This window comes from Canis lupus, chromosome 30, assembly GCF_003254725.2.
Source record: "Canis lupus dingo isolate Sandy chromosome 30, ASM325472v2, whole genome shotgun sequence".
In the NCBI taxonomy this organism is placed as follows: Eukaryota; Metazoa; Chordata; class Mammalia; order Carnivora; family Canidae; genus Canis; species Canis lupus.
The window spans coordinates 36,079,828-36,107,223 of record NC_064272.1 but is presented as its reverse complement, the minus strand read 5'-3'; the positions used below and the strand labels follow the sequence as shown (position 1 = coordinate 36,107,223).

Sequence of the window (27,396 nt, the reverse complement as noted above, 5' to 3'; positions counted from 1 at the left end):
CCATTTAACCAGCTCTCTTCAATAAAAAGAAAAATAGAGGGGTGCCTGGGTGGCTCAGGTCATGATCCCACAGTCCTGGGATCAAGCCTCACATCCGCCTCCCTGGAGAAACAGTCTCCTTCTCCCTCTCCATCTGCCCTCCTGATCCCCCACCCCACCCCCCGACTGCCCCATTCATGTTCACTCTCTCCCTCTCTCTCTTAAAATAAATAAAATCTTTTTAAATTTTTTAGAAAAATAGAGAAAGCAGCCAAATACCACATATTATCTGTGCCATTAGTCTTGCTAGCCCTCTGTTAAAATCAATGGCAATGTTGAATATGTACTAACTTAAAGAATTCATATTGTCAAATAATTGTCCAATTTTAACCTCGGCTCCTACCTCTACGCTAGGCCCTAAACATTTATATGGATTATAATGTTTTTTATTTTTATTTTTTAAACTTTTATTGGTTGCCCATTACTTTTCTGATTGTCTGATACACAGGCCAGAGAGCGGGTCATTGTTAACAATATGTTTGCAATATTCTCTCAACAAAAGTCTCTGTATTTTCATTAGTAATTTTCACAGTCTTTATCCAGGGTCCAGCGCCTTCATTCTGTAAGTAAATGAGTCCTCTCCCTTAGGTGCAGCGGGATATCACACACAGGGGGGCCTTGGCGCATGCAGAGTCCTGAAATCATACCTGACATTGTATTACCCCGAGGCTTCTGGATGCCCACTCTCTCCTGGGCCTGCAGGCCTCTTCCTTCCCCCACTGCTGTAGCTCAGCCTCTCCTTACCTTCCACCCCCAATAAAATAGGGCCCCTTAGCTGGTTCATCCACCCAGCCCTTCCACGTGTGCTGCCTAAAATGCAAGCTCTGGGGATGCTTCTCAGCTGCCCAGGGAGTAAAGCGGGGACCCCCGGGCTCGCTGCTTCGAGAGCAGGTGCAAGGGCCGGTCTTATTTCTGGGCGTTCTCCTCCCTGCACCCAAAGCCCAAGCAATGGCTGAGCGCTCGCAGTACGAACAGACTTTTGCTTCGGGGGCAGGGGACCTGGGGGCGATTCCCAGGAGATGACCAAGCATCAGCGGAGGCGGGGAACGGGAGGAGGAGGCCGCCGGCTGGCTCTGGCAGCACATCCGACCTGCGCCATCCTGGGATGCGCCGCGGCGGAACCAGACCACCCGGTCCCCTCCGCGGGCCCCCGGCGTTTCGCGGCGCCCCCCGTCCGCGGAGCGCTCCGCATCCTCCCCGCCCTTCCCGCCTCCCCGCGGCCGCCCAGGGGGCGTGGCCTCCCCGCGCGGCGGCCGCAGGGGGCGTGGCTTCGGCGGTCACGTGCCGCGCCGGTAGTCACGCGGGCGCCGGTCAGCTGACCGGGGGCTCACGTGGCCCGGCCGGCCGGAGCGGGGAGAGCGGCGGCCCATGGCGGCCTCGGGGCTCTGGCTTCCGCTGCTGCTGGCGGCAGCGCTCGCCGGCCGGGCGGCGGCCCTGTGGCCCTGGCCGCAGTACATCCAGACCTCCGAGGCGCACTACGCCATCTTCCCGCACGACTTCCAGTTCCGGTACCACAGCAGTTCGGCCGCGCAGCCGGGCTGCTCCGTCCTGGACGAGGCTTTCCAGCGCTACCGCGACCTGCTCTTCAGCTCCCGCGCTTGGTACCCTCCTGAGCCCACAAGTGAGTCGGACCTGCCCCGGCTCCGAGGGAGCCCGCCCGAGCCTCCCGCGACGCCCTTCCTTGGGCTTCGGCCCCCACCCCCGTGGCCCACCCCCGTGGCCCCTGGTCTTCCCCTGCCTGCAGCTGCCGTCGCGGCCTCCCCGGCGTTTAGTCCCCAGCTCCGTGCTCCGCCGCTCGGAGCCGCCTGCTGGAGCCAGGACTTCCCCGGAATCCTGCCCCCGGGCGCTGTGCCGCCAAGAATCCCTGCTGCGGGACTGTAGTTCAACCAGGATGTCCAATTGCCGCGAATTCCGTGCCGGGAGACCTCGAAGGGGATCCCCCTGCCCGTGCGCAGGTGTCGCAGGGCCCCGCTGAGGCTGCGACCGGGGGCGGCTAGAGGACACCAGGGCGGACAGCGAACACTGCAAGACGAGACATTACAAGTGACGTGACCCACGCAGAGTTACACAAGCGTGTCTGACACGTGGCGTGTCCAGTAAATGCCTAAAACTGAGAGAGAAATCCGAGAAGGCTGCCGTAGGAGAATGGATTCTGGAGCAGCCGCTTCAAGTGGGGGTGGTGGGTGTAATTGTCCAGGACTGAACAAGGAGAGTAGTCCAGGGAGAAGCAAGGCCACGCTTGAGCTCAGGGTGCCTTAGGGTGTATGTGATGAGGGTGGGGGAGTAGGGAAGAAAGAGGTCGGGGAGGGGCGCGGGGGTGCGGCGTTGAAGGAAGTCAGGAGTGCTTTGGACGTCGGTTTCCTCTAAGACAGGGGCGGGCAGTTTGCTTTAAGGCCGTTGCTGGGAATTGTGTTTGAGGGTTGCTTCACGGCAAATTGGTAAGTAGAGTCAGCAACACAAAGGAATGACATTCTGCTTTCTGGGCTCAAAATTTAGGATTTTCTTCACGCTATTTTGGAATCTGGTTCTCCGGTTATGGTGTACGGGTACTTAGCGGGGGAAGCCACGCTCATGATTGGGCCATATGGTAACATCATCTTGTACTATGTTTGAAGCGTGATTAAATTACTCTCACAAATGTTCTGGTTTGATTTATAGACTTAACGGCATTTCATTAAACAGATGGTACTTAGGGAGTGATAGATAATTTAGGGAAAGAAAGGGAGTCTCAGCATCAGGGTAGTTCTGGCAAGGTGGATCAGGCTGGGGAGGATGAAAAGCCTGCTATTGCGTGTGGGGCAGATCACCGACTTCTCCGAATCTTTAATGACAAGTAATGCCTTAGACAAGATTGGCACTCAGAATGTATTTATTTTGGTATAGAACAGTTAGGGCTTGACTTGCAGGTGGAAAAAAAAAAATCTGTCATCTAATTGGTATATACTTATTCCAGTACTGGGCACTCTGGAGATTACAAGAAAAGTTTGCTCAAAAGTAAGACTTAGGGAGCATAGGTGGTGCAGTTAGCTAAGCGTCTGACTCTTGGTTTCAGCCTAGGTGGTGATCTCAGGGTGGTGAGATCACCCCTTACCCCTTGCTCAGCGCCAAGTCTGCTTGAGCTTCTCTCTCCCCCTCTCCCTACTCCTCGCATTTGTGCTTTCTCTCTCTCTTTCTCTCTCTAAAATAAATCTTTAAAAAAAAAAAAAGTAGGCTTAAGCTTTGCAGCCCAATTAAAGAAATACGAAAGGACACAATGTGTTATAAAATGCTCAAAAGATAATTAGAACGTTTGCTACTATTGTATAAATTAGGATAATTCCTATACTTCTAAATCAAGCTGTTACCTCCGTTGCTGTAGGTCTACAGTTTAATGAAGGAAATAGAAACGGATGGATATGTGGCAATGGTGTCCTGTAAATTCCCTAACGAAAGATTTAGAGACATAAAAAAAAAAAAAACTAAATAAGATGTTTATATCAATTTGTTACCTTACTGTGAATCAATGAATCAATTTGCTGTATTTAAGGGTTCTTCTTCATTAAGAGAACGAAAAGTGGTTTGGATCAACATAACCAAAGACACAGAAATAACTTCCTTCTCTGTTGTTCTTCCATGGAGCCTTCCCTTTGGAACATTCGTTTCCTGGAAGGCTTTCAGATGAACTGTAATCTTCTTTCTGCAAAAACGAGGATGAATCTCTGGAGGGAAAAGCAATGCCTGCACAGCCCAAACCAGACTGTATTTCTCTGTGGGGCTGATTTTAGTAAAGAAAACATGTGCAGGGATCCCTGGGTGGCGCAGCGGTTTGGCGCCTGCCTTTGGCCCAGGGCGCGATCCTGGAGACCCGGGATCGAATCCCACGTCGGGCTCCCGGTGCATGGAGCCTGCTTCTTCCTCTGCCTGTGTCTCTGCCTCTCTCTCTCTCTCTGTGACTATCATAAATAAATAAAAATTAAAAAAAAATAGAAAACATGTGCAATTTAAATCTTAGCTTTAAACAGCTTTGCATCTCCTCCATAGGTTCTGGGCCAGTGTCCTTAATATAGCACAACTTCTGGTTTTGATCTGAACCTAGAATTCAGTGGAATCTTACTTCCTTGAAAAACAAATCTGTTATTGAGGTTTGATTTGATTCTGAATTCACCTTCAAGGATTAGCTGTGGTCTACCACCATTTGCTGAATGGTCAATGGAGGTCAATTGAGTATTTGCTACCTGTCTATGTCAGTTGAGAGGTGTTTCTGCCAACCGGAGGGTGTGTGTTGCATGTTGTTAAACCTGTTAAATGGAATTAGTTTAAGCTCTAGATACTTCAGTGAACCTAATTCTGTTTTGATTATTGAGCCACATCTTGTTTATGAATCAAAGATCTGATCTGATGTTGCCCCAGATACTTTTCTGGGTACCTGATGGAGTTGATAAAGCCTATATTTTTCAAGTAAAGTGGCTAAATCCGATTATGTCATTTGACTGAATTCTTCTTTGCTCTTCTGAAACTAGTTGATTGAAGCCATAGTGTTTAATGGCTTTTATAAAGTTTGCGTCCAGTTGTGATATTCACACACATTTCCCTATGAGTTACTTAGGATGCCATTGTTCCTAAATAGAATAACTCCTTTTATTTTAGAATGGAAGGAAGATTATTATGAGTATCTGGATCCTTCTGCAGCCCTTATCAATATTTGATTTGCTCATCCTCAGGTGTGAATCAAGTGACTGATAAGTGACATAGTTCATTACAATCTAAATCTCCTAAAATACCTCCTTTGGCCATTCCTTCTATTACAATGCCTGGAACATAAGAGATATTTAATTATTTGTTGGATATATTAACTTAAAAGGACTACTTCATATAAAAGTAAAAAGTCTTACGATTTTTGTCTAAGATTATCAAAAAAGGAGATGATTTGCAGGTTTCATTTAGGAATGATTGCCTTTTCAGTTTCAAATTTGGGATGTTATGTGGATTCCAGAGAAAGGAGGATCACACTATGCAGTGGTCCCAGCTCAAATGCCTCTTATCTCATTACAAAATTGGAGATGCCTTGGGAATGCACCTAGGGAATGTAGGAGGGAAACGAATAAAAGTTGGGCACCTGGGCTGGGAAGAAGGAACAATGGTGATTCATGCTCCACTCTAATTGCATAGTGATTATGTATCTTTAGCCTTTTCTGTGACAAGGACAAGTTATTCCAGGGAAGACTTGATTGCCACTAAATTTATTATTTGAAAGCAAACAGGAAGAAAACCATACAGGGAGAATGTTTTGTAGTAGGGTTACTTTTCTTGTGAAGGGGTATGTGGAGAACATATGTAAGGAGGAGAAATACAAGAATTTGGAAGGAGACAGGTAGCAGGAGCATAGTTTTTAGTGAAGGCCAGAATAATTGTGCTCCATTTTGAATCCCAAGGCCTAGCTTAGCCTCCAGTCCTCAACCAGGCTCTATTCCCACAGCCTTGTTTTTTCTTTCTTGTTAAATCATAACACTTTCCCAATAGCCCAGGATAGTGCTGAGCCCAAGAAGGTCAGGTTGATGAGGGTGTATGTGGGTACCTTGGGCCTGGTTTATGAAAAATTCAAGTCTTACTTCCTTGAACTATCATTGCTACCTCTGCCTTGGATACTCTGCTTGAAAAACCTGTACCGTGGAGGACTCAGGGTCTGGAACAAGATTTACTCTGGAGTTGGCCAGAGAATCACTTAACAATGTGCCTTCATGTAAATTGCCTAATTTCCAAGTAGCTGCTGCTGCTTTTTTAATCTGCCTCCATTTCAAGCATTTCTGAAGTTAACAGGGAGATAGTGATGACTATATCTTTACAATCTTTGAAGGAAGGTACAGTAGAAGGAAGAATTTGATGATTTTAAAATAAAACAATAAGTCTGAGCCCCAGAGCTGTTCCTCCCATCTCCTTCCACCTCACTTCCTCATCTTCAAATAGAAGAGTGAAGCAAGGCATTGCAGGTTTTTTGGTTGTTTGTTTGTTTTTTGGCCAGTTGGTACCTTTGTTTTCGATAGCAATGGTGAACTATTTTTTTTCTTACAGTTACACAGTTTTTTGCTGGAGCACATTGTCGATTTCTTAGCAAGATAAAGGCATAAACCTCAATCCCTTTCCTGCCATTACACAGAAGGAAAGGAGTTTTACTGCCCAAGCAACACTTTTAGAAATTAAAGAGGTTACTTTTATATTTCTGCATCTTCCTAAATTTCCCCTGCTGGCCCTGGAAATAATAGGAGAGACAATGTGCATCAACAGGAGAGTTAGCCAGTTGGATTAGGAGTTCTCTCCCGCCTTTGTGGAACCACTGACTAGGAGGTCAGCTTAGGAGAGGAGGTTGGATCTGTAGAGGATAGAGTTTAATGTGTGACAGCTTTTCTGGGATCTGCTTCAAGGTTTATGGAGCTATAATCCATCGTAATAGAGAAATGGATTTGCTTTTCTTCTCAATTCCTGGCTATAATGAGTAAGACCCATTACTGTATCAACTTCTCTCTTTTGTTTCCTTTGCTTGTGTTATTGCCAAAGCTTCCTTAGCCTTGCACTCAGCTGATCTCTAGCAAATATAATGTGCTATTGTTATGTCCACTTCTTGAAGGTGATTGGACTTGGGTATGGTGTAGAGTTCTTTCCTTTGGAAGTGTATGCTTGGATGCAGGAAGTTTGGGTGCTTATCACCTTGGGTATCAGTAAGAAGCCTCCTCTTCTTTTGTAAAGCTTTGAGAGCAAGGGAGATGGCTTACCAGGTACACTGTGTCCTAGGTGAAAAGTTTAACTATTGTCCTATTTGACCTTGCCCTGCTAGTAACTAGTACTAAGATCCCACATTAGTGGCTTTGGTCTTTGAACTAGAGCCATAGTCCTAGTTTGAGGCAGATTCAGAGTACCAAGCGTATGTCCTTTTTGTATATTGGAGTCTCAGCCTGTGTGCCATACAGGGTGCCATCAAACAGTAGTGGAGCCTTCAGGCTCCTACAAGAAGCTCATGAAAAGCCCTCAGAGAAACTGTTCTGATGGTGTGGTTATCTCACAAGGCACTCTGGGCTTCTCCAGCCAAGTGGCAAAACTGACTTTTTAAGAAAAAGTAGAAGGTGGAAGGAAACTAGCATTTATTTGAGTGTCTGGCATTTGCTGTATATTACACCCTTTAGTCTTTATTATAGCTGTATGAGGTTGGTGTTACCCCATCTTTCAGAACTGAGGCTCACAGAAGCTAAGTAACATGTGCAGAGTTTCACAGCTAGTGGTAGAGCAGAATTTCCGGTCAGGTCTCTTTGTCTACAAAGATTTGCTCTTTTCAGTGTGCAATCTTGGGGCAATCTACTGCTCTTATTTTCACTAAGCATTATACAGATTAGTGATTTGGAAAACTACTGGCCTTTGCTAGGAGTAAGCCCTGATCATATTACAGTGTTAATTACCTCAGATAGTAACTTCTAACATCTCATTACTTAATCATTAGCAGTCAAATTATGAAAGTTTTGATCCTGGACCCATCATTATCAAATTCCAGTAGTATTTCTGGTCAGCTTCCTTCTTTCCATCCATCCTTAGTATAAGTAGTATTTATTAAGCAACTATAATTTGTCAGTAACATTTGTCCAAGAATATTGACTGAACTGTCCTTGTCCTTAAAGAATTTATAGTCTCTGGAAGTGGGAATACAGACATCCAGTAAAGTATCAGTAAAGTCATTTTTGCTGATAAGTACAAGGTACTCTGGGAACACCTGACCCACAAGGGTGTTTTGGGGGTGGAGATAGCACATTTTGAGAAGGCTTCCGTAAAGAGCTGTCCAATATTTGAAAGTAGGAATTGGTGGAGATGCAGGTAGTACTCCGAATAGAAAGAACTGCATGTGAAAAAAGCCTTCAGGAAAGAAGCCTTCATGTCATATATTTAAGAAACTCAATGTCACTGTGTTTGAAGCACACAGATCTAGGATGGTTCAGTAGGTTAGTTGTATGGTACAGAAGCTTGAGAGAATGAGTTGGAATACCTCTAGGGGACAGGAAGGTCTAAAAGGTGACCACGGAAGGGTGATAAGGTATTGTTGGATAACTGCTAAGCTAGAATGTGGGTTAGTTCTTCCTCTTGAATGTTGAAATCACCTAGGATGAAAGCCAGCCTTGGAATGGAGAGGAAGGGGACTGGGGACCAGGATCCAAAGTCTTGGGTAAATAAAGAGGTGGCCAGTTGTTGCAGAGTGTTAGTAACAAGGAAAGGTTTGAGATTTTACAACTGAATGTCATAAGCCGCAGAAGAGAGGTGTTTTGTTCACTTGATGGTAGAGGATAGTTGTCCTGGAAGCAACTGAGAAGAAGCTGCCTCTCAGAGCAAGTTGTAGGGAAAATAGTATTCCTAGGGACAGCCAGGTGTCGGTTAAGGAGGAAATAGAAGAGACTGAAGATGTTGGTAGTTCAATAACTGGATTCCAAAAAACATTTGGGCGTGGGTGATGTTGTAGACCAGGTGGCTTGGTGGAGAAGAAGAAACAACATTTATAGGAATGAGAGTGTGGTTCCAGAACAGAAATGAACAGAAGTGTCTATATACTGGGCAGCATGACAAAAGATGATTGCAGTATGACATGATAGATCCTCCTGACTATAAGATAGCCGTGAAAATAAGCTCCAGAGACAAGCAAAGAGTTCATATACATGGAAGAATTTAATATATGGTAAAGGAAACATTTCTAATCAAAAGCGAAAAGCTGTTTAGTCAATAAATATAAAGGGATGATTGGTTATCCATTTGGGGAAAAACTTAAATCTGTATCTCATATCAAACACAAAAATAAATTCCAGGTAGTTAAAGATCTAAAGATAAAGACCATGCCATTAAACTATTAGAAGTACAGGAAACTGTTCATATGGTCTTAGAAGCAGAGGAGGCTTTTCTAAGCAAGCAGACAAAAGAAACCATAAAGGAAAAGATGAACAAATTTGACTACATAAAAGTCAAAGCAAGAGAACCATAAGGTTAAAAAAATTAAGGACAAAATGGAATATTTGGAATCTTAAAAGACAGATTAAAATCTAAAAAGAGCTCTGTAAATCCATAAAAATAAAAACTTTTAAAAGTGCAAAGACTCTGACCAGTAAAGGGGCACCTGGGTGACTTAGTTGGTTAAGCATCTGATTCTTGATTTTGGCTCAAATCATGATTGCATGGTCAATGAGATTGAGTCCAGTGTTGGCCTCTGTACTGGGCTTTGAGTCTGCTTAAGATTTCCCTCTCCCTCTACCTCTCTCCACCCTGCTCACTCCTTTTCTCTCTCTCTCTTAAAAAACAAACAAACAAAAAAACAAAACACACACACACACATATATATATGTGTGTGTGTGTGTTTATATATTACATATATATAACTAGTAAATGCAAAGTGATTCTCAAATTCAGTCATTATACTTAAAATACAGATTAAAACAATGGTATATTTCTTTATCAGGCTGCCACAGATGAAAAACAATTGAGACAGTCTAGTTTGGGAAGGATGTGGAGGGATGGGCCCATGTATGTTGGTTCAGATATAAATCAGTACAGTAATTTGGAAGAGTAAATTGGCAGTGTCAAAACCAAAAATTTTCCTATCTTTAGCTTACCTCTAGGAATTTTCCTATAGAAATCTCTCCAACAAATGTTTTCTCCATGGCTGCTGTGAATGTTTACTGAAGCATTGTTTATAATATTAAAGCTTAGAAGCATTCTATAATGTCCGTAAAGAGGAGAGAAGTTAGGACTTCCCACTTTTTAAAGTACATTTCAAAAATGGAATTTTATTCAGCATTTATAAGTAAAGATGTAGATCTGTATATATTGACATTAAAAGGTCTGCAAATCATTTGGTAAGTGGGAAAAAGTTACAAACTATTATGTATTAAGATCGCATTTTTGCTTTAAAAATAATCTGTGTATTTAGGAAAACAGTTGGAAGACTTTGCAAAAATGTTAACCTGAGTCATTTTTGGGGATCCAGAATTATAGGGAGGTGCTCTCTTGAGGGTGGGGAGAGAGAGGAAGAGAACAAGTTGAAGCTTTAAAAGTAGGGGGGGAAAAAGACCTTTAACCAGAACATTTACAAAGAAGATAGGCAAGAAAACATTCGTTTATGAGCTGGATCAATTGCATTCTGAGTGGGTATTAATAGTCTCTAGAGGGTGAAAAATCTTGGGACTCATGAGGACTGAATGGTTCTCGAACAGTGAATTCAGCAGCACTGTAGAAGAGCTCCAGGCTCAGGGGCATTTGGGTTCTCAGACTCCTACTTTGCCGGGATAAGAAGTTTGACAGGGGCGGCCTCACCTCTTTGCTTAGCCACCACAGTGTACTTTTGCATCAGTTGCTTCCCAGGCTTTGAGTACCTTTTCCCTTGTTGGTAGCCTGGCAAATACCATCTCAGGGTTGAAGGTTCTGCTCAGAAGTCCTCTCCTAGGAAGCATCCCTTTCTGGGGGTAGCTATAATATCCACCCTAGCCCTTATCACACTGCTTTGTAATTGTTTGTATTTGTCTCTCCTACTAGACTGTGAGCTCCTCAAGGGCAGGGACCAGGGCTTGTTTTTATTTTGAACTGCCCCAGCGCCTAGCACAGTTCCAGACGTACAGTAAGTGCTCAGTATATCCTGGTTGGAATAAAGAAATCAGTGGTAAATGAGTGATTTCTAGGACTTTCATTGGACTGACTATGGGGAGAGAGAGCCTGGATGTGAAGATATAAAGGTGGGACGGGGCAGGGAACAATGTGGGCATGGAGAAGCAAAACGGCACCAACCTAGGAGAACACCAGGATAGAAAGGGGCAGGGTACACCTGAAGGAGCAGGAAGGTGCCTAGGCTGGCACCTTGACTTTCCTAGTGTGCACCCCAGAAGCCAAACCCAAATGCCACTCTATACCTGAAATGAATGTTTTCTCCATGCTGCTAAAGTTCTGTGAATTAAAAACACATTGATAAGATGGAAATATTTTGGTTCAGGGAGGAGCAGGTTGTGTGCAAGGAGATGCTATTGTGCACTGAAATAAAGATACAGTTTCTGGGTACCCTGATGCAGGAATGATCTCTCCCTTCCAGAGTAGTTGAAAGATCCAAATCTTTGGATTAATGAAGCCAAGAGTCTTCATAGCAGTGTCTGAAGAGACACTTCCTCTGTGCCTGGGTGTCTTCTTACCATTCCCCACCCTAATCCCAGGACTTCACAAATCCTAGGTTTAGGGGTATAAAAGTAAACTCTCCATTAACTACTTGCCCTTTATGCCTAATTATCATGTAGCACAATCATTATGCATACATAGCATTAAATGTGCATTTTTTAATTCTAGCATCATTCATTTTTTCAGCAAACATTTATTGAATGACTACCGTGTGTCAGGCACTGGAAATACAAAGGCCCTGAGATTGGCCCCTGCTGTTGAGGAACTTACAGCCTCGGTGAGGAGATAGACAAATAAACAGCATATATTAAGATAAGTGTTACAAAAAATGTATGTATACCTTGCTTCACGATCTCATAGGAAGATCTCTTAGGAAAGGGTGGGGGAATGACAAAAGTTTTATAAAAGGAAGAATCAGCTGTTTCATAATTAAGTGAGATGTGGAGGCAATGTGAAGTTTGCTTCACTTGGAGGGAAGCAAAATGTGCAAAGGAAAGTATGGAGAAAATGTGGCACTCTCAAGATTCTGTAGAGTTCATCATGTTACCGTGAGAATTCCTGCACAGGAGCAAAGACCTTCATATTCAAAGATCACAGAGGATGGTAGATTGAAATGGGGTATATGTGAAGGCAGGGAGAACAACTGGGAGATTTTTTAGTCCTTCAGGTGAGAATTTACAAGAGGCTGAATTAAGACATTGACTCAGTGGCAGTGGGAAGATGGTAATGATGTTGAGATAATAAGGCTTTTGTAATTATGAGACTTAACTTGGCTGTCTCTTTTTTAGTGTGGTACTCTCAGTGCTTAGCACAGTGCTTGACACAGAGTAGACCATCGATAAATATTATGGGTGTGTGAATTTTTAATCTACTCAGAAAGATGGAAGAAGGAGGAGGTTTCTGGTTTAGATAAATCAATACATGGTACAGTTACCAAACTGAGAGAGAAGATCAGCCAGCAAGAGGAATGAAGAGTTAGTTCAACTTAGTATTTAAGATTTGAAGGACTTTTAAGCCATTTGAGTGTAGGCCTATGAGCCTAAAGTTTCAGAAGAAGAGTTGGTGTGGAAAGGTAGATTTGAGAATCATCAACCTACTATGGGGTAGGTGACATTATCCAAGGAGAGTATAAGTGAAGAGAAAAGGGGAAGCCTGGAAACCTTGGGGAATACTTGCATGTAGGGGCTGGTGAAGAAAGGGGAGAACAAGGAAGCATATTCAGAGAGTTTGAAGGAAAACCAAGAGAGAGCCATGTCCCCTAAGCTAAGGGAGTTTAGTTTCAGGAACATCAGGGATGTCTGATGCTGCTGAGGTCCCAGAAGAAGTGCATGGCCACCAGAATATTACCTCTGTCACAGCAGGGATTTTTGTCTGTTTTGATCATTGCTGTGTCCCCAGCACCTAGAACATCCTGGCACATAGTAAGCACTCAGTAAATAACTGTTTAATGAATGAATGAAGAATGAATTGAAAAGGGTCCCTTGAATTTAGTTATAGAACCACAGGACCTTGGTGAAGGCATTTGCAGAGGAGTGGTGGAAAAGGAAGCCATGTTGTTATAGAGGGCTAAGGAGTAGATAGGGTGTCAGAAGTAGCTACCAAGAGAGGACTGGGATGGCCAACTCCATGAGCACTTGTGTGCCAGGCACTGACGAAGCCCTTTACCTGTACGGACTCATTTAATCTTCCCAACAGCCCAGTAAGGTAGGGACTAATCACAATCCCCATTTTTTTTGGATGAGGAAACTGCAGCACAGAGGGAAAATAACTTGCCCAGGGTCCCACAGCTAGAAAGTGTTGGAACCAAGATTTGAACCCAGATCTGCCTGGCTTTGAAGTTCAGCACCTAACTCCTTAGGCTGCATTTCCTCTGGGGTTCCTTTGGGACCAGAAGCAAGAGGAAGAATCTGTTGGAGATGACTTGGAGGTGCAACCAAGAAGACTTAGAAATATTTGAATGCTGATAGGAAAGAATCAGTAGAAAGAGATAATTTGAAGATTTGGGGGAAAGGGGAAATTATTTATCGAAGAGGAGCCTAAGGAGAGATCCAGAGGATAGGTGAAACGAAACCCCTTCCACCAGGATAGGAGGCAAAGATAAAGATTAGGCATGTGTTGCAAATGTTTTTGTCAGGGAGGAGAGGAGAAGTAAAGATGGATGGGAGTTCTCTTCTGATTGTCTACTTAGAGTAAAGGTGGGGGAGGGTTATCAAGTTACAGACTTGAAGAAAGTGGCTCAAAATTGAAATAGCTGTTGCAGAGGGTAGAAGAACGCAGTGGTGGAAATGGGGGATTTTCAGGGCAACATCAAGGGCCCAGCCAAAATGAGAGACCATGATTGTACAGCAGCCAAATCCTGCCATTATATGACTTTCTGTCTTCCCTCCAGTAGGTTGCAGTAGCCAGGGTCAGTGCACAAAAGGTAGATGTTAGATTGATCCAGGGTTGAAGGTTTTGCCCACTGGATGAGCAGAAGAAAAGGACAGGTTGCTGAGAGTACTGGCTAGATTGTGTTTGAGGTGAGGGATATGCACACATAGGCCAGCAGGGAAGCAAGTGAAGGTGGGAGAGAACTGAGAACAGAAGAGTGATGGAGGGGATCCCTGGGTGGCTCAGCAGTTTCGCGCCTGCCTTTGGCCCAGGGCCTGATCCTGGAGTCCCGGGATCGAGTCCCATGTTGGGCTCCCGGCATGGAGCCTGCTTCTCCCTCTGCCTGTGTCTCTGCCCCCCCCCCCATGTCTATAATACATAAATAAAAATAAATCTTTTTTTTTTTAATTTTTTTATTTATTTATGATAGTTACAGAGAGAGAGAGAGAGACGGAGGCAGAGACAGGCAGAGGGAGAAGCAGGCTCCATGCACCGGGAGCCCGACGTGGGATTCGATCCCGGGTCTCCGGGATCACGCCCTGGGCCAAAGGCAGGCGCCAAACCGCTGCGCCACCCAGGGATCCCAAAAATAAATCTTAAAAAAAAAAAAAGAGTGATGGAAGGGTCATAGCACTGGCATCTGGAGAAAGTTCCAACAGTGGGACTGGTAGAAAAAGGGTCTCAAGAGTTCCACATCCAGAGCTGGCCTGTCTGTGAGGCATAGGCTAAATTATGCTAAAAGGGGAGGGGTGCCAAAGGTAACTAATGTTTTCATTGTAAACACTCCTGTACTGTGTGAAATTTTCCCCCTTTTTAAGTTTAGAGGATGCAAACTTTTACGGTGGACTAGAGGAAGAGAGCAGGTCTGCATGAAAGCAGGAGGACGACAGGGCTGTGGAGATAGGAGGTGATGGCCGTGGCATGGGACCCTGAAGCACACTATCTGTGCGTGGAGTCAACAAGGTGTCATCTCTTTGGAGGAGTAGCCAGGATGTGGCCCTGCCTTGCCATTACTTGCAGAGGAGAAAAATAGGAGCCCGAAACGTGCTCAGCTTAGCAGCCACAGAACTGGAACCAGCCTTTCCTGATTTCCCAACTCAGTGCTCTGTTTGCCGTGTTTTTTTCCTGAGCACCTGAGGCATCAGACTTTCCTGTTGTGCCAGCTGGGCTCACTGTGACTGTGCCATGCCATGCTTCCTACACACCTCCATTCTTCCCAGTGCAGAGCATGTGGGTGCATGGGGAGGAAGCTGGCCTGTCCCCTGCCTATTTCCTGCTTGCTTCAGGGTAGCAACTTGGATACGGAAAACCGCAGTGGTGATACACTATTTACATCCTTTTAAATGACCCAGTGTCCCTCCTGTTTTGCCAGTTCTCACATTGCTGCCTCCCCTAGAACTTCCCCCTCATGGCTTGTTGAAATAGCAGCCATGATTCTGTACCTCCTTTATCAGCCTAAACCCAAATGAGTCCCTGAGAGCACTTAGGACAGGGATTCTTCACCTAAGATTAGAGGCAGGGGGTGGAGGGATGAGCCTTTAGTTAGGGCCATTATTCTAGGGGAAAAAAGTCTTTTCATTTTCATTTTCATCAGATCTTGTAAGGAGTCTACATCCTGGATGGAATGAGAGTGTATTCTAGAAAAATAAAACTACACTATCAACAACAACAAAAGTTAGTTTTACGCTCCAGGCAATAGTTCAGATAAACCTGCTGTTGGTGCTGCCCCTAAGTGTCATTTGGACAGTGACTGTGGCAGTTGCACGTGGATAGTTGTGGTTTCTTCTCAGTTTGGTAGGCTGAGGTCCAGGGAATTAACGCTGAAGCTCAGGATGTTGCCCTTTTTTGGATGGCCACCTGGGTAGATATGCAAATGAACTCTCCACACATTGATATTGGGGCTCTGTGATATGGGGGATTGGAGTAGGGGCGAGGAGGCAAGGGATGAGGGCATAGTTTAAGGGGAATATTCTTTTACAGTTTTATTCGCTCCTTCCTCTCAGTTAAGTCTTCCTCAGTCTTGGGGATTTGTAGAGATGGCCTCTCTGCTTGGAGAGCTTGGGAGGGCCCTATAGATTCTGCTTTGAGAGTAGTCTCTGTCCTGACAGTCTGGCTCTTTTCTGTTGCTGGAGATGAGTTTTCAGGGTTTAGAATGGAGTTGTGAGTTGGTCTGGCCCAGAGTAGACTCAAAATTCCCTTTTCCCTACAGGATTTAGGTAGGTATTAGTGTGGATACAGAGTATTAACAGGAAAGGGAAAGGATACATTTTGTTCTTATGGTAGCAAAGGGCCCCTTACTGGCTTGCTTCTTGGCAAGCCCAAGAGCTGACATGAGGCCATGTGGCATAGTGTTCGGAAGGTTGAGCAGGCTTCATTGAAATGGCTCAAGGCTCTTGGGTTACTTCTGCCTAGAGATGGATAACATTTGGGATCCAGTTTGGTTCTGAATTCTCTCTCCCTGCCTTTCCCCAGACTATCCTATCCCTAACTCTGTGGTTCCATAGGAAGTCATGGTTGTTGTGGAGCCAGTATAGATGCATATAGCTCCAAAAAAGAATAGAAAGTGTGAGTTCTGTGAGGTTCAGGCTTGGAGCTGTACAGTCAGAACCACCTTGAAGGTCACAAAGAAGAACCATTAGGAGATGGGAAGGGACAGTGCATTAGTATTTTGGCTTTGGCTCTTTTGGATTTGGGAGGGGTGCTGGGGTAGGGTGCATCTGTGGAACTGTGCTAGATGCTGGCCCACTGGGTGGCTTTCCGCTGTTGGGCAGAAGGCTGCCTCAGACAGAGAAGCCGTGTGGGAAGAGGGAAGGAAGCAGGATGGAGAGTGACCATGTACCTTTGCGGGGGCAGCAGCTAGATGATCTCAGGCCTCCTTTGCTGAGGAGATCCTCCTGTCATCTGCTTGCATCAGCTCCTGGGCTTTTACAAAATCAGAAACCTTTCACCTGGAGCCATGAAGAACAGTGCTACTCCAAGTGACCATCTGCAGTGAGAGGAGCGGTACACACACCGGAATGTAAAACTGTCCCTTCATCAAAAAATGTGTTATGAAAAAATGTTAGAACTAAATAATGCATTTATTCTGACGTAATCGATTTATATTCTGGCATCATATAAGCCTCCTATCTATCAGTGTCTTTCCTTCCTTTCACCTGGTATTACAGATTGCAAGTCAGGTCAGGAGTTAATCTGCAGACCACACTTTGAGTAGAAATGCTCTCAAGCTGCCTCTAGTTTAGAAGCAGTTGTCCAGGTATTGGAATCGTGCTTACTGTACCAAACTAGAAATATAGAACCCTGGTTACAAGGAGCTGCTGCCAGACCTTTGGTACTTGGGTCAAGGCAGGTTACTGGGGAGAGAGGGGAGCACAACTGAAATGAGAAACAATTGAACAGGTGATGGGGGAGTGCCTGCAACAAGAGGGTAAATGTCCTCTTCTCCCTTGCCTCTTCCCACACACATTTGAGCAGTAAGGGACTAGAGCTAGGGACCTTCCTGTAGGACTTTGGTTTTGCCTGTTCCTTCTGATGTCAGGTCAGCCACACTGAGATTACCCTGTCCTTTCAGGAAAACTGCATGCACTGGAAAAGAATTCATTGGTTGTCCTTGTGGTCACTCCAGGATGTAACCAGCTTCCTTCTTTGGAGTCACTGGAAAATTGTAAGTATCACCCTGTTTCCTGTTGTAGAGAGCAAGCGGTTGTCTGGAGCTGTAACTCTGCTTGGCCTGGCCTAAGTTTCCTCGTGCTAGGCCTAGAGCCCTCCATGACGTGGAAACTCAGGGTCACCAAAGGCTGAGAGCCGTAGAAGGTGAATTTGTCATGCACTCTAACCAGTGTCTTAAGGTTGGCTGTGGAACTTCACAGTGGCTTTTCACTGAGTCCCACAGGACATCTGCCTTCTGGACTATATATAGTTCCATTGCCATTGTACGAATTTGTACCCTTGGCTGATATTCTTTGAGAGACCCCACTCTGGGGAGAGAAGAAATGTTTGGTCATAATGTTTTTGGATATGACTGAAATGAAGCCAAGTCATTAGCCCTGTGCTGTGTGCCGTCCTCCCGGAGCAGCAGCATTTGGGAACTTCTCAGTCTCCAAAGTGAACATTATGGCTTGAACAGTCTTGGCTTCTTCCTCACATTCTTGGATGAAGTAGTGAATGAAGCCTAGAGACAAAGGGAAAGGAGGGGGATTACAAAGGCTTTGGGAACATCGTAACCTGGACACACCCTCCAAGCATCCCTATCCCCCTCATACTTTCAGCTACAGGCTGGCAGGAACTCATGTTTCTGGAGGGGAGACAACCACAAGGCAAGTGGTGCTTTTCTGTTCTAGCCTGACCCTCATCCGGCATTGTCTTCTAGGGCCTGCAGAGCCTCTGGGTGACCACCCTCCCACTCTGGCCCAAGACCTAGCTGACCTTCAGCTGCTCTGCTCTGGGGATGTCTTCTCTTTGAAAGGAAAAAAATAATTTGATCTTGCTATTGTTTTTTGATTCAAGGATTTACACAGGACATGTGATCTGAAATCTGAGAGTAGAAGTCTTTAATCAGTGGGGTCATTTCTGTCATTTCAGACACTCTGACCATAAATGATGATCATTGTTTCCTCCTGTCTGAGACTGTCTGGGGAGCTCTCCGAGGTAACATGGGGACTGATCCTGGCCGGGGGAGGGGGGGGGCGGGGGGGGGGGAGGTGGCGGGAGAGAAAGATATGAAGTGGGAAGGTCAGTGTTGGTGGGTTGGGAGAACAAGACGGGGGGCCCAGCACATACCGCCACTTGAGGAAGCTTTCTTTATGGAGACCAATTGGAGTGTTTTCCCATGTCCCTAAAGGGAGTATTCTCCTTACACCTACCCTTCAAAGTTGACAGGTGTCAGCACATGCAGTGGCAGCAGCAGCTCGCCTGGGCAGGTGCTCTGGGGAAGCAGGGAGAGACCCTGCAGGCTGATGCTGAGGGTGCCAGCAGGGAACAGGCTGCTTGGGACTCTGCCACAAACACTGCCTGTTCAGCTCTCACTTAACACACATAATTGGAGAGGTTCTTTAAAAAGAAAAACTGTATCACAAGAAATAGATAAATGTCAAAGAAGAAAAAGGAAATAAATAATAAGATGTATATAACTATAGTATTTCATGAGAAAATTAGCACTTAACTGGCTAACACGTGATGGGCCTGTACCCTTCCTCTTGGTTTACTGAAAAGGTATTTGATCATTAGATAAAGACTTAGTCAAATACCTCTACTACTTTTGCAAAATCCCTGCTTTTGAATGAGGAGGGAAATTCTCACAGGATTTCAAACCTTGTTTGGGTTCCTCTTTGTCCCCTTACCTGTCCTCTTCTCCTCTCTTGTATTTTGGAGAACAGGGGACTGACTCCTTTCTCTGCTCTCTTACACTTTTTGTACAGGTGCTATGATTAGGTTGGGGCTGGGGGAAATCTGAGGACTCCAGGATTCTGGATGTCAGAATCAGAGAAGAAAGAAGCCAAAGCAGATAGGAACAGTCGACCTCGAAGCAGATGCTGAAAAAGATCTCAAATTCTTTCATTCTGAAATCTGGGGACTCTGGAAATCCTTCTAATGGGTTTTCAGAAAAGGGACTCCAGCTGTTGAGAACATATAATGCTCTGGACTCAGGATGCCTGCACTCAGGCCTTGCCAAAATCCAGTAGGGGTTTGTGTCCAGTGGACTAGGGTGGTCCTTCTGGGCCAGTTGCTGCTGGCTATACCTCAGCTCCCTATAACTGGTTCCCTTCTCAATCAAGGTCTCAAGAAGAAAGGTGGATGATTCTTTGTCTTCTGGATCCTGCTGTGGACCCAGGCTCCTTGGAGACTTAAGCTTACGATCACTTTTCCATAATTCAGTCTGGGATAATAGCAGGGGTAGTAGGTTGAGGATCTCTTTTCTCAGCTCCCTCAGCTCCTGATCAGTATTAATCATGGAAAGCCTTAACCCATGTGAGCTGGCTTGTCCCCGCATCTGTACTCACAAGCAGACATTTTGGCCTCTCTCAATGCTCTTGTGAGTTCAAGACTTAGGGAATATGGATAAGAAGTATGTGGATTTTGAAGGTTAGTGTGTTCCTACAAGAGGCACTAAAACCCCTTACACTGCCACCTCCCAAAATAAAATAGAGTAAAAATAAATACTGGCTTCCTAGTATACTCTTTGCATCAGTGTTGAGACTCATCAAGCCCATACTATATCCACTTTTACTGTGTGTCCAAGCATTCTCCTCTGCCACATTGGGAACCTGCCAAATGGGTGCATCTCTTTTCCCACCTCCCTAAGCCTTTACCGTGCCTCTCTACTTCCCCATAGGTCTGGAGACTTTTAGCCAACTTGTTTGGAGATCTCCGGAGGGCATGGTAAGTGGGGGCCCTCAAAAAGGGTTCCTTTTAAATCTCTGGGATTTGCTCCCAGTGTTGAGAGTCCTAGGAATAATTTACTTTGCCTTAGACAGGTTCCTGGTGGTTCAAAATGGCCCCAATAAGAATTAGAAGACATGGGTGGAAACTGGTTTGGTAGATTTGGCCTGTTTGGAATCACTGTAATTTAGTTCCTCTGAGTCATTATTTAGTAATGATCTTGAGACCACACTGCTTTAAAGAAAACAGATTAACAGTGAAAATCCAGAAATTGTAGGCTGAGTGGTGTATGGGACAGCTATATCTAGCTAGCATGGGACTCTTGCCCTCCGACAGTGCCTGCTTGTGGTCATTGAGATGTGGGGATTTGGGGAGATAGCTGCTCTGCAAAACAGTCATAGATTGGCTTTTGAAGGATCAGGAGACTTTTCCTCATCCCCCTCCACCCTCCATGGTGAGTTCCCATTGAATCCTGACATGTTAAATGTTTGGTCTGCACAGTTCCTTATCAACAAGACCGAGATTGAAGATTTCCCCCGCTTCTCCCACCGGGGGTTGTTGTTGGATACGTCTCGCCATTACCTGCCACTGACTACCATCATGGACACTCTGGTACCCGGGCCTTAAGGCCATCTTTGCCCTTAGTGTTCTGGGGTGATGCGGTAAGGGGTAGACCCATTGCCACATTCCTAAAGAGTTACAGAGGGAATATGTGTAACTTTATGAGCTCCTAGAGAAAATGGAAAAGATGATCCACTCTAAGAAAAAAAGGAATGATTTAAAGCTACCTCACTGGCTACTCTGGACCAATGTCCTTGTCATCTTCAGGAATGCAGAAGGTGGTTTGAGGAATTGGCTTCTTTGATCAAGCCGAGCTTATTTTTGTTTAGTTAAGGACAAGGTCATAGGAAACAGATGTTCAAAAGCTGTAGCACAGGATGTTCCTATCTTTCTTGAGTTTGATGGCCAGTCTTATCTTACAGTTGCGATCCAGCTCGTGTCTACCTTTGCTCCTCTGGTGGAATCAAAGGAGTGGACACATTCATCAGTCCTGGCCTCTGAGATTTGTGGGTTATGGGGCTACTAAATTCAACAGTAGACTTCACAGTTTGGATAAATGTTAGGCAACTCAGAACAAATGGCGGGAAGAAATATTAGTCTTTGAGGTATTGTGGTGCTTTTTGGAAGACCAGGGTACCACATAGTTTCAGCTGTCCTCTCAGTGTGGCTAAAACACATCTCAAAAAGGGGAAGTAATGCCTCTGTCAGACATCTTTGGATGTGCCCTGGGAGAAGAAATGTGCTAGGTCTTCCCTCTATGGCAAGACATTCCCTGATGGGAAGATTTGATAGATAGACCCTATAAACATTTATCAGGAAGCTGGGGCAGTTTGAGCCTATTGGGGTATGTGGAGCAGCCTGCCAGTCTGCCTACCTTCCCAAGTTTGAGGCCGAAACTGGAGAAGCTGTGATGAGTTCACAGTGTGTGCTCTGATCTACAGGACGCCATGGCATACAATAAATTCAATGTGTTCCACTGGCATCTGGTTGATGACTCTTCCTTCCCATATGACAGCTACACTTTTCCAGAGCTCACCAGAAAGGTATGTCTCAATTTCTCCAAGAGCAAGTTTATGGATTGATGTCTGAGCCTGGCTATGGCCCTGCTGGCAAGGACACTGGCTCTCATCCTAACCAGCCAGATTCAGGGACACGCTGACTTAGGGGAAGGGCACTGGATTTGGAACCAGGAGACCTAAGTTTGAGTGTCCGAACTTTGCCATTAATTTTCTCTGTGAAAGATAATCTCTCCTGGTCTCATTTTCTTTTTGTTTGTTTATATCCTGCTGTGTGCCTGCCTTATTGTCTCATTGGCATTATGATGCTCAGATAAAGCAATAGATGTGCTAGCTTGTGGGAAATTAAAAGATCCTAGGAGATGGTCCCTGATACCAAAGAGCTGTGGGTAGACTTTCTGAGGTGCAGGGAGTCCTGGATGCATTTTTAGTATCTTCTATTCTGCTAGCCTTCAAGAAGTGATATTGTTAAGGGTGTCTTGTGCCTTTCAGGGATCCTACAATCCTGCCACCCATATCTACACAGCACAGGATGTAAAGATGGTGATTGAATATGCACGGCTTCGGGGTATCCGTGTGTTGGCAGAGTTTGACACTCCTGGCCACACTCTGTCCTGGGGACCAGGTAAGAATAATGTCGGATTGAGAGAATCTACTGATCCCCCTAGGTGGGCTTCAGGGCATTGGACTCTTGGATGTACTATGCCCCTGCCCTGGTCCCTGGAAGAATGTTTCCCATCTCATCTTCCACCTGGGAATTTAGATAGCCAGAACCTACTTTGGACAAAAGAGGCTACTGTTTATTATTAAACTATGGGCAGATTCTTCTCAGATGCCCTTGTGATGCTCTTGCACGTTGCGCCCTAGAGTGGAAGAAAGATCTTGCCAATTTGGCTGAATTGGGCAGTCTCCTTCCTCCTCCCCCCCCCCCACAAAGGTGGTACGAGAGCCCCCTTAGGGAGCAAGGGTGACCCCTGCTGGAAGCAGTGTGTCAGGGCCAGAGTATGTGATAGCTGTCTGGCTGTAACCCAACCTCTGATTATGATCGAGGATATATTTTTATTTCTTTGACTGTGACTAAAGACTCATGATCACCAGTGTCGTGCGTGCCTGGTGGTCCCTCCCTATGTGCATGTAATGTTTATGAACACGATTATCTTACCTTGTACACCTTAATGTCCGTAAGTGTATGACTGCTTGGGGGTCTATGTATTTGTGACGCTTATGTGGGGTTCTCTGTCGGCTTAGGTGTCCCTGGATTATTGACTCCTTGCTACTCTGGGTCTCATCCTTCTGGCACCTTTGGACCAGTGAATCCCATTCTCAACAGTACCTATGAATTCATGAGCTCGTTTTTCTTGGAGGTCAGCTCTGTCTTTCCAGATTTTTATCTTCACCTTGGAGGAGATGAGGTTGATTTCACCTGCTGGTATGATCCCTTTGATCTTTCATCCCTACCTGATGAGCTGCTCACTCAGCATAGAGGTTAGCGCCTAAGAGGCTACCTATCTCAGGTGCTCCTCAGGGGCTAACCTCTCTGAACAGTCTGTCTCAGTCCAGACGGCTCAGGTCTTGGGCTATTCCTCTGTCGACCTAATAGGGGCCCTACCTGATTTTGGCAAGGCTATAAATGTGAAACTGTCCCTTCCTCCTTTCATATCCTCGATATACTTACGGAAGAACCAGGTCCGAGCAGAGAATGGTCTTGGGAAAGTCCAAGATAGAGAAAAATAATCCTCGCCTTTCTGAAATAGTCTGGTTAAAGAGTCAAAACACAGATGAATTTGAGACTAATATATGAAAGTGTCTAGTCAGTATTAAACCGTAAGGTCCAAACCATCAGATCTACTTAGCTCAAAGGAGGTTGATGGGCTTCTCTGAGAAGTGGACCGTAGAGCTGGATCTGGGGAAATAGGCTTTTTGAGAAGTGGAGGGAGGGGGAAAACATTCCAGGAGGAAATGTGAGTGAAATGTAAACGTTCTTGGGGGAAGGAGCTGCAGCAGGTAACAGCAAGACTTGTGGCCAGCTGGAATAAAGAATATATGGTAAGGGGGGAAAAAGCAGAATATGCCTGAGTAGAGAATAAAACAGGGAAACCAGAATCCGGTGCCAGAGCCTCAAACCCACGACCTCAGAGCCACATGCCGTAGACCAGGCAGGTTAATACATGTTCTTGTTGAGAGTTTACATTTAAAGCTCTTGGGATCCAAACTCCTCCTTTCTCAGCCTGTGTCAGTGGCCCCCTTCACATAGCTTTGGTCGGCCACACCTGCATATTTGGGGCCTCTGAGATCCAAAGTTGATTGGTTTCTCAAGTGCAAAAGGAAGTTGTGGGAAGCCAGGTGACTAATCCCCAAGCTTTGGGCTTTGGGGATGTTGAAATAATTAATCTTCATTTTCTCTTGGGATTTAGGAAGTCCAACCCAGATATCCAGAACTTTATGAAGGAAAAAGGCTTTGGCAGTGACTTTAAGCAGCTGGAGTCCTACTACATCCAGACGTGAGGAAGGAAGGAGGGTGGGCAGGGTTTCTTGGTGTTATGTCTCGGGTCCTCACTTTCCATACCAGGGTCAGGCCCTGCTTGACCACTTTCTGGGCCCTTGAAGGGATACTTTGCCCTATCTTTGCAGCTGTGGAGTAGTCAGTTCCCAACTAGGGAAGACACTGCTCAATCAGGAGTGGGCTCTTAGCCTCAACCCCTGGAGCACTGGCACCAACATCCTAGAACCTATTTGAGCTGAGCAGACCCTTTCTTTACTCTCTAGGCTGCTGAACATCGTCTCTGCCTATGACAAGGGCTATGTGGTGTGGCAGGAAGTGTTTGATAATAAAGTAAAGGTGAGCCAGGGGCAGAGAGAGAACGAGCCACCTGTAGTACCTCCCTCTGGTCTCTCAGCCCTTCCCTGCCTCTGCACAGATCGATCCTTCCTGGCTTTGGATTAGGCTTTAATGTGCAGAGCACTGGGAGACCATCTCTCCTTTCCCCCCCAGAAAGGTCGCAGAGGTATGAGCCCTGGGTGTGAGTGTCAGAACATCTGTCCATCTTCCCTCACCACAAACTGAGACTACTTAGGATTCCTGAGCCTGGCATGCTGGGTTGGGTTTTCCTTTCTGAGTCATAGACTAAGGTCTTCCAGATCTGGGAACAGGGCTGCTTCCCTTCATTGCTGATCACTTAGGTCCCAGCCTCTTGCCAGATACAGAAGCTCTGCAGGAACCTTGTCTCATCCTCAGAAACACCCGGAGATTCTTGGGCGTGTTAGTTCTTGATGAGTCTGCTAGGCCCCACTGCTTGTCTCCCTTAGCTCACAGCCGGTATTACTGTCCCATTATGGCTGCAGAAGGACTGGGGATGGAAGCAGCAGGGAGGACTCCTAGGGCCTACAGAATCCTTGGCCTCTGCACCGGGCTAGGAGCTCAATGGTTAGGAGTCACAGATAAATATTTGCTGCGTGAGAGCAGAGCGGGCACATACCACTTGGCCTGGCTAGTTTGCATAAGCATGAGGGCCAGAAATACCCTCAGCTATGTGCCATTATCTTGTGACAGGTTCGGCCGGATACAATCATTCAGGTATGGCGAGAAGAGATGCCAGTACACTATGTGAAGGAGATGGAGCTAATCACCAAAGCTGGCTTCCGTGCCCTGCTCTCTGCCCCCTGGTACCTGAATCACATAACTTATGGCCCTGACTGGAGTGAAATCTACATGGTGGAGCCCCTGGAATTTAAAGGTGAAGCAGGGAGCTCTCCTTGCTGACCAAAGGAGGCTGCGCTGGTGCACAGTGCAGGAGATGGAGGGTCTGGGCTAGACCTTTCAGGTTAGCTGAGACGACCTATCTGAAGAGAGGGCTACATTGGGAAGGTAGTTGAAGGGAAACCCTAGGGTTGCACCCTCCCCACCCCCTCCCGCCCCAGCAGCCTGTTGTTTTTTGTTTTCTCTCAGGAAGTCCTCAGCAGAAGGCTCTAGTGATTGGTGGAGAGGCCTGTATGTGGGGAGAGTATGTGGACAGCACAAATCTGGCCCCCAGACTCTGGTAAGGGTTTCCTGAGGATGTGGGTGGTTGGGCTTATGGATGTGGGTTCTCCCCTGTAGACTCACTCCTGTCCAGTCACCCCCAGACAAGTACCCTCCTTCCAGGCCTGAGAAAGAAGGAGCTGTACATTTTGAGAACACCTGCTGCTACTGTCAATAACAGTTCATGATGCCTTTACAACTTACTCTGGTTCCATATCTTTGGGAGAGGAGGAAAGTGTGATCACAACCCACATCTTAATGAAGTTGGAGCTGAGCCCTAGAAATCCCTAGGAGCCCCCTCCCCTGCCCCCCAGCCAGGTTGTTGCTGTGAATAACCTTGGCCCGGAATCCAGGGTGCCTAAATAAGAGGCGGCAGCCTGTGGGTGTCCAGCACCCTTGCAGGGAATACAGAAGCCGACCTGGTGCATGATCTTTCCCTCTAGGCCCAGAGCAGGGGCTGTGGCTGAGAGGCTGTGGAGCAACAAGTTGGTGACTAACCTGGACTCTGCCTTTAAACGTTTGACACAATTCCGCTGTGAGCTACTAAGGTAAGCAGGCAGGCTGTGGAGGGCCTTCCCGCAGTAGGGGGAGCCAGTTGGGGGCATACTGACTGGAAAAAAAATACCAATAAAAGCTGATGCTTACAGAGGCTGACTTTGTGGCAAGCACCGTGCTGAGCCCTTTATAGGCATTATTTCATTGAGTCTTGACCACAACTCTGGAAGGTAGGTAGTTTAGCCTCACTTTAGAGATAGGCATCTGAGGTGCCGGGAAGTTAAGTAAAGCCCCAAATCACTCAGAAGCAGAATTCGGTCCAAGCCAACTTCAAAGTCTCTGCCCTTAGCCATCATGCGATTATGGCCTCTCATGACGCCTGTGCCACTGTTGGGGTTGGGCCTGCATAAGGTGGTCCATTTCCCTAATTTATTCGTTGACTAAGTGTGGAGAACCTGGAGGACTCAGCCTAGTGCAGAGCTGAGAGCCAGCATGGCAAGGTCTAGGCTTCAAGTGTGTGCAATTCAGTGGGCAACTTTGAGCTAGTCCCTTACCGTCTCTTAGCACGTTGCACATGTGAATAACGAAGCAGGCATGCCCAGAGGTCCCCTATGGAGATTGGTCACATCCTGGAACTTGCACGGCTGAACTGGATTTCATGTCCACGCCCTGTGCATGAACAGGACAGCGCATTGGTCCCCCACCGCTGCTGCTTTTATAGGATTTGAGCCATTAAAGGGGGGCTCTGGGCCTGGAGCACTAGGTAACCCTTAGACATGAGCTCTTTCTAACGGTATTGCATTGTTTGGGACTCAGGTATAGTGACTGGCAGGGTAGAAATAGAGAGGTGTTTCCCAAAATTCCTGGACATCCCTGTGTTGGAATCACCTGGGGCGCCTGTTCTTGCCAACATGTGACCCCAGGCCAAGTAAGACTCTCTGGAAGTGAGAGTCCCTGAGTCCTTCTGGTGTACAGCCGCAGTTAGAGATCTACCGAAATAGGGGAAAAGGAGACTGTTGGTTGTGACAGAGGTGTTGCTGGGGCCTTGGACTGACCCCATCTGAGTGGCTGATCTTGCCCTGTTTCTTCATGTCCTCTTGCAGGCGAGGTGTCCAGGCCCAGCCCCTCAATGTAGGCTACTGTGAACAGGAGTTTGAACAAACCTGAGCAAGCAGCCCCAGGCACTGAGGAGGGTGCTGGCCCTAGGAGAGCAGTAATGGGGCCAGGCTTCCACTGCATCCCGCCCGGGGGACGGAGCCCCTTGCTCACGTGCCCCTGTCCATGGAGAGAAGGGGGCCAGTGTTGGCACTAGCATCCAATAAAGAGTGATGTGGCATATTTCCATAATGAACATGGATTACCTGT

The 27,396-nt window shown here is 46.2% G+C and overlaps 1 protein-coding gene across 4 annotated transcripts; it reads left to right on the top strand.

Annotated features, from left to right (window-relative positions):
- The first annotated feature begins 1,365 nt into the window (after positions 1–1,365).
- Positions 1,366–27,382, top strand: HEXA (hexosaminidase subunit alpha). Of its 4 annotated transcripts, none has more exons than XM_025472250.3 (14): positions 1,366–1,660; positions 17,135–17,227; positions 18,145–18,210; positions 19,895–19,941; positions 20,443–20,553; positions 21,444–21,545; positions 22,011–22,143; positions 22,767–22,947; positions 23,933–24,019; positions 24,285–24,357; positions 25,069–25,252; positions 25,465–25,555; positions 25,980–26,084; positions 27,135–27,382. In XM_025472250.3, the coding sequence occupies exons 1-14, from the start codon at positions 1,408–1,410 to the stop codon at positions 27,196–27,198; spliced, it is 1,590 nt and encodes a 529-aa protein (XP_025328035.1). In that variant the 5' UTR covers positions 1,366–1,407; the 3' UTR covers positions 27,199–27,382. The 4 variants fall into 4 exon arrangements, with proteins under 4 accessions (XP_025328035.1, XP_048960049.1, XP_025328036.1 ...); XM_025472251.3 differs by lacking the exon at positions 1,366–1,660 and adding an exon at positions 1,789–2,218; XM_049104093.1 differs by lacking the exon at positions 1,366–1,660 and adding an exon at positions 11,381–11,470.
- The last annotated feature ends 14 nt before the right edge of the window (positions 27,383–27,396 follow it).